General features: G+C 36.3%; 1 protein-coding gene across 1 annotated transcript; it reads left to right on the forward strand.

Moving 5' to 3' along the window:
• Positions 1-5,717: 5,717 nt before the first annotated feature.
• LOC111240745 lies at positions 5,718-6,665 on the forward strand. Its single transcript, XM_022776365.1, has one exon. It carries the CDS (start codon positions 5,718-5,720, stop codon positions 6,663-6,665), a length of 948 nt encoding a protein of 315 aa, XP_022632086.1.
• The last annotated feature ends 522 nt before the right edge of the window (positions 6,666-7,187 follow it).

Raw genomic sequence — 7,187 nt, forward strand, 5'->3', positions numbered from 1 at the left:
TTCTTTATCTTATTGTTACAGCATAAGACATGACGTGGACACGGTTTGCTACGTGGGTTGATTCAGTAAAACAGCTGAATAGACAGTAGGACAAGTGTGTATGAACTTTTAGATTGAGAAATATACCCAAACATCCATATTTATAAAATATTACGAATTTCTTCTCCTATTTTAAACCAAGAAATGTCTCATGTAATGTCTAAACTAAACACTCATGTTGTAACTCATTGTATCTTTTTTCTTTAACAATATGTTTAAATTGCTTAAAAAATTGGTTGATATTCATATTAGGTATAGTGGGATGGCAACGGGTATGGATAATGTATATTTGTTATTCGATTCGAAAAAAAAAAAAATCTATCTTGTTTGTTATTGGTGTGAATATTTATTTAAAAAATACTTGTGGATATTTTAAAATATGTAGGTACTTATGGATACTTAAAAATATTTAAAAAATTATATTTTATAAATTTTTAAAATAAAATTTAAATAAAATTACAAAAATAAAATATAAATTAAAATTTAATTTTATTAAATTTAACTTAATAAAATACAAATTAATTTTAATTTTAATTAAATTTAACTTAATAAAATATAAATTAAATTTTACTTTTATTTTTTGCGAACAGTGAATATTTGTGCGATACTAATAGTATAATACTCAACAAATGATCTGTTTATTAGCGGATATTAAAATACTAGTTATCCACACATATTCGAACTATCTATCACAAATTTTATTCGTAGATACTTGTGGACATGAATATTTTTGTAATCCCTGCAACTCTATATTTGAATTAATGTTTTCACTTAGCTTTATACTTCCTGCTAAACATAAAAGCATCCTTCATATAACTTGCTGTCCACTTTTCTATTATTTGATATATTGAATTCAATCATGTATTTTCTTCAACATTCTATTTTGCCAATAAATCTTTCCATGAGTTTTCAAAATCTATTTCTTCTTCATAGTCATACATATACTTCTTGAAATCTCATAAGAAATTTGAGTTATTCTTCATTAAATTTCCAAGATGCTTTATTTCATTCCTCATTATATGCCATGTGCACAAACCATGCTTTGTTAACAGCATATCTCCTCTAATGCTATTTTAATAGCTTGGTCTTGATTAGAGATGACAACGGGTCGGGTTCGGGCCAAATAGTATGATACTCAAACCCGACCCCCATGTACAAAAGTGTACCCATTACCCCTCCCGCTACCCATCAGGTACCCGCATAAAAAAATCCACGAGTTTTTTCCAACCCGCGGATATCCATTGGATACCCGTTAACAGTGTCTGTATTGTTATCCAAACCCAAATTCTGACCCAAACTCTATTTTTCTTTCTTTTTCAAAACTTATAAATCCTAGATCTTCACTTCAAACTCAGATCTACACCAAAATATTTCAGATCTGCATAAAACATCTGAGGTCTACACTTAAGGATATCAGATTTGCACCAAAAAATCTCAGATTTGCCTCTCATCGCCGCTTCGATGTGGTTCAGCCTCTCAAGCTCTACGAACGGGATGATCCTGTTGGCTGGCTGGCTGGCTTCACCGTCAGGATCACCTGCTGCTGGCTGGCTTCACCATTGGCCGCGAGCGAAGCCGTGAATGGTGGAAGAAGAAGCTGCAAAAAGTGACAGCAGTACCGTGAGGTCTTTGCGGCGTGTGATTCTTTTTATTGGTAGGTGGGGAAAGAAGAAGGGAAAGCAAGTTTGAGAGAGAAGAGAGAAGAAGAAAGAAGAAGAAAGAAAAAGGGAAGGAAGTGTGAGAGATAAGAAGAAAGAAGAAGAAAGGACCTTTACTTCACTTCCTCTGCACACCACCGTGAGGCAAAATTAAAAACATATATTTTAATTTATTTTTTAATTTCATAAAATAGTTAGGGGTAAAGTTGGAATTTTGGTTTTTAAACGGGTAGTTGTGATAACGGTCTAAAATCCGTTATTTTTACACTTGAAATTGATATCAAAACACACCCTTTATAACTTAGAATGAGCTTAAAATCATGCAAAACACTTAAGTTAAGTTACAAGAGAGTCAAAGGTGGTTTTAGAGATATTATGCTTGGTTTTACATTGTTTTGACAGGATTTAATGAGAATTGAAGGATGGAAATTGAAGTAGGAAGGAGTTGGACTCAAGAAAGGATGAAGAAAGGTGCAAAAGAGGAATCGCTCCCATCGCTCAGTGCCAATTTCAGTGCTGAGCGCCAGCCTTGTGGAAGACTTACAGTCAGATGCTTAAGCGCTAGTGCTGAGGGGTGAATGAAGAACGGTGTCTACCGCTGAGCGCCAAAAGCCACCGCTAAGTGCTGAGAACTTCAATTCAATACGGCAGGACGCCTGGGTGTCAACGCTGAGCGATCCAGTGGAGTGTTGCTCCTACCGTTGAGCGGTGAATCCAGCGCTGAGTGCTATAGTTGTGCTTGGGCCAAAATTCTGTAATTTTTCATAGCTTATAAATAGACCCTCAGAACAATTCTAGGGTAATCTTTTGGCAGAGAAAGACGACATAACACCTTATACACTCCTTGGAGGTGGATTTTGGATGCAAAAGCTCCAATTCACCAAATCTAGGGTTTATTCTTTCATTCTTTCCATTAAATCCATATAGTTTCACCATGTCAATGGTGAACTAAACCCTTTGTTGTTGGGGAACGATGTAATCTTTGTGAAACTCTCTTATATCGAAATTACTATTTTATTCATATACTTGTATTGTCAATAGTTTGGGTCTTCTTCTCTGTACTTTAAAGCTTGCATTGTTTAACTCATTCAGTGTCATGATCTTTAATTTTGTCGATACAGGGACGTACGGGTGATAGTGGTCAAAAAACCGTTATTTTTATACATTAATTTGATATCAAAACACAACCTTTATGACTTAAAATTAGCTTGAAATCATGCATTTTGATTTAAGTTAGTGAACAAGAGAGTCAAAAGTGGTTTTAGAGATATTATGCTTGGTTCGCGGCTTTCTTGCGTTCATCACCTACGATGGACCCGCGTCGCTTTCTTCGTTCTGTCATGGACAAGCCTATTTCGTTCTGTCATGGTTGCTGCGATGAGCCTTCTGCCGGGTTCGCCTTCGTCTCCCCGATATTCAGATCCAGCACCGACGTCTGTGTTTTCCCTAACCCACAAATCAGATTCCACTGAAATCCTCTTCTCCCTAAATGCAGGTCTTTTAGGAAGTGAATCATCCTTCCTTTCAGAAAAATCATCTCTTCTCTAGAAAGTATTACCATCTAGTTTAGCATCGTGTTCTGATTGGTTTAGAATTTGGAATTTGGAATCCCAATCTGCTTTGAAAAATATGCAAAATGGCGAGGATTTGGTGGAAAATGAAAATTTTGTGCCTCAAAATGGGGGTGGTGGAAGGAACTTGGAGGCCAGAGCATTTGGGTGTGAAAGAGGGGTTTATGGTTTGGCGGCTAGAGAAGAGGCTGCAAATGGTGGGACGATTCTGAGAGGGTTTTCGATGGCCGTAGAAGAAGTAAAACTTGTTGGGTTTGTTTGGTTGAGGAACCTGTGGAGACATTTTCAGGATTTCAAAATTCTTTTACTTCTTCTTCGACTCATTTTTCACATCTCTGCTCCTTGGTTTAGTCACGAAGATGGACAAGATGAAGACGGAGAATGCATACAACCACATAAGGAAAAATAAAATAAAAATTACACATCTACGTGGATTTCGTTCAATTTAATATAATATGCCACGTCATGTAAAAAAATACAACTCAACAACTGTTAGACGACGTTAGTGAAAACTTAACGGAAAAGACTTAATTGGTTCATTTTTACAAGTTTATGGACCCGATTGAGACAAAAAAATATCGATGACCCACTTGAGAGTGACACACAAATACGAGGACCAAATGAGGGTTTAAACCTTGATTTTTCTTTTGTCTTATAAAATCAAATCACACGAACGTTTAGGCCAATGAGTCCTTTGGGAGAACGATACCCGGTCTTACCGTTTATATTACTTGATAACGATCTGGTACACTTGCTAGGGGCTTAACAAGTTTTTGGCGTCGTTGCCGGGGACGCGTGGTTTAACTTTATTAGTAGTGTGATTTTGATTAAATTTGACTTTGTACATATTTTGTTTTAGTTTTTATTATTTTTTATTTTTATTTTTTTCTATAAAAGTGCTTTTAGGTTTTTTTGTTTCTTGTGTATGTAGGATACAATCCAAACCAGGAGCAAGAAAAATCAACCTTTACTCAAAGGATTAAGCGACAGGAGGGGGCGAAAAGCAAGAAAACCATCACGTGAACTATTCACATCTCCTGAAAGACTTCTACAATCTTCACCAGAGGCTCTTACACAAGATTCAGAGGAGATGGTCAAGCAACAACCTGCTCCCAGACGCACACTTGCTGACGCATCTAATGTTGTGGGCCCGTTTCACTTCAACAGCATATTCATGCCCTAGGACAACACAACCAATATGGTGATGAACCCTGCATTAATTCATCTGGTACAAAGCAAGCAATTTCACGACTTGTCAAATTAAAATCCTTATGATCATTTGACGACATTCAGTGAAATTTGCAATACTGTGAAGATGACTGAAGTATCGATGATCGGGTAAAACTTAGCTTGTTCCCTTTTTCACTGGGAGGCAATTCTAAGACATGGCTAAACTCCTCTCCAGAAGGAACTTTCACTACATGGGAGACTGTGGCATCCAAATTTGTGAGAAAATATTTTCCTCAATCAAAAGTCACCCAAGGAAGGTTGGAGATCTCTTCATTCAGGCAAGGCATGGAGGAGACTCTTGGACAAACTTGGGATAGGTTTAAAGGCTTACTGAGGAAGACGTCTGTTCATGGTTTTGAAAAGACAACTTAGGTTCTTACCTTCTTGGGGGGTCTTGGAATGCAGTATACTGAATGTTGCAGCTGGAGTTGATATACTGACTAAGATTGTTGAAGAAGCTTATGAGTTAATAGAGACTATGGTGGTAAATAATGAAGAAATGAATAGTGGAAGTATTGATCTTATTCAACGACAGGAAACTCCATTATTGCAATATCAAAATTTGATGATGGAGTAGAATAAGATTATCACTCAGCAATTGGATATAATTATGCAAAAACTATCCACATTGCCACAGGAAATTAGAGAAGCTTCAAGAATTCTAGAACAGCCACAAGTCATGCCAATTCAGAAGAATGCAGATTCTGAAGAAGTTTTTCAGCGAGTTGTGAATAGCAGTATATTTTATGTTAACCGTATGGAGGAGTGTGATTGAAAAATGAATGAAAGGAGTAATGTAAGAGAAGCATGTGAGATTGTTACTAGGAGTGGAAGATTATTAGAGGAGAAAAAAATTGAGAAAAAAGAGAAAGAAAAAAAGAGTGATCAGAGAGAAAACAATGAGGAAGAAGAAATTGTGATAAAAAAATTGAGAGATGAGGGAAAAGCTCAGGAAAAAGGGGTTGAAAAGTTAAAAGATAGAGAGTATGAAAAACCCCTACCTTACCCAAAGGCATATTCCAGGAAGAAGAAAGAAAAGCAGTTTAAGTGCTTTATGGAGATCTTTAAAATGTTGGAAATCACCATACCATTTTCTGAGGCACTTCAGCAAATGCCTTCATATGCAAAATTTTTAAAAGAACTTCTTATGAAAAAAAGAAAGTATATTGAGAAGGAAATTATTGAAGTGCAAGGAAATTGCAGTGCAGTCATACAGAGAATGTTACCTCCTAAGTTACAAGATCCAGGGAGTTTCACCATTACATGCACTATTGGAGAGTTAGAAGTTGGAAAAGCTTTGATTGACTTGGGAGCCAATATTAATCTAATGGCTCTTTCTATGTTTAAAAGAATTAGAGGATTAGAACTTAAGCCAACAAGGATGACTCTTCAATTGGTAGATAAATCTCTTAAATATCCATACGGAGTGGCTGAAGATGTAATAGTAAAGGTGGATAAATTTTTGTTCCTAGTGGATTTTGTTATAATGGAAATGGAGGAGAATGGAGATGCACCTTTGATTCTTGGAAGACCTTTTATGAAGACAACCAGTATCGTGATTGATGTAGAAAATGGAAAACTTAAAGTCAGAGTACAAGATGAAGAGGTGAATTTTGACGTTTTTCAAGCAATGTCACATCGTAAAGATGATAAATCATGTTTTCAAGTAGACATTGTAGAAGAACTCTGTATGATGCAAGGGGCTCGAATGCGTGATGCGTCTTTACTGGAAAGAACTCTTATTAATGACTACGAAGACTTGCATGAAGAAGAGGATAAAGTGATTGAAGAATGTGTTTGGAATTTAGAGGCAATAAAAGAAATTCTAGCAGAAAAGGCTAGCTTTGAAAATATTGAGCCCAGAGAAAAAGTTAAAGAAAGCAAGATTGAGTTGAAAGAGTTGCCACCTCATTTAAAATATGTGATTTTGGAAGAAAATGGAGGAAAACCAGTTATTATTAGTACTTCATTGTCTCCAAAAGAGGAAGAGAAGCTGGTGGAAGTTTTGAAAGCAAATAAAGGTGTTACAGGGTGGTCAATTTCAGATTTGAAGGGTATAAGTCCTACATATTGTATGCACAGAATTCTTATGGAGGACAATTACAGGCCAGTAGCTCAGCCACAAAGGAGATTCAATCATGTTATGAAAGAGGTTGTGATGAAGTAAGTTTTGAAGTTGTTGGAAGCAGTTATCATTTATCCAATTTCTGATAGTAAATGGGTAAGTCCAGTACAAGTGATTCCGAAAAAAGGAGGGATGACGGTGATTTATAATGAAAAAAAATGAGCTTATCCCTACAAGGACAGTTACTGGGTGGCGAATGTGTATTGATTACAGGAAGTTAAATATAGCCACCAGGAAGGATCATTTTCCTTTACCTTTTATGGACTAGATGTTAGAACGATTAGCTGGACAAGCTTATTATTGTTTCCTAGACGACTATTCTAGATATAATCAAATTGTGGTGGACCTCGAGGATCAAGAAAGAACATCCTTTACATGTCCTTTTAGTATCTTCGCTTATAAACAAATGCCATTTGGACTATGTAACGCTGATGGGTGTCGCGGCCCATACAAATTTGATTGCATATGAGAAATGTAGTATAGCTAGGAAGTGACTCCTAGGTCATCTCACAAGGACCAACTGCGGTTCAGAATCAGGTCTAACACATAGTGTGTGTGTGTGGG

This window comes from Vigna radiata, chromosome 2 (genome assembly GCF_000741045.1).
Source record: "Vigna radiata var. radiata cultivar VC1973A chromosome 2, Vradiata_ver6, whole genome shotgun sequence".
NCBI lineage: Eukaryota > Viridiplantae > Streptophyta > Magnoliopsida > Fabales > Fabaceae > Vigna > Vigna radiata.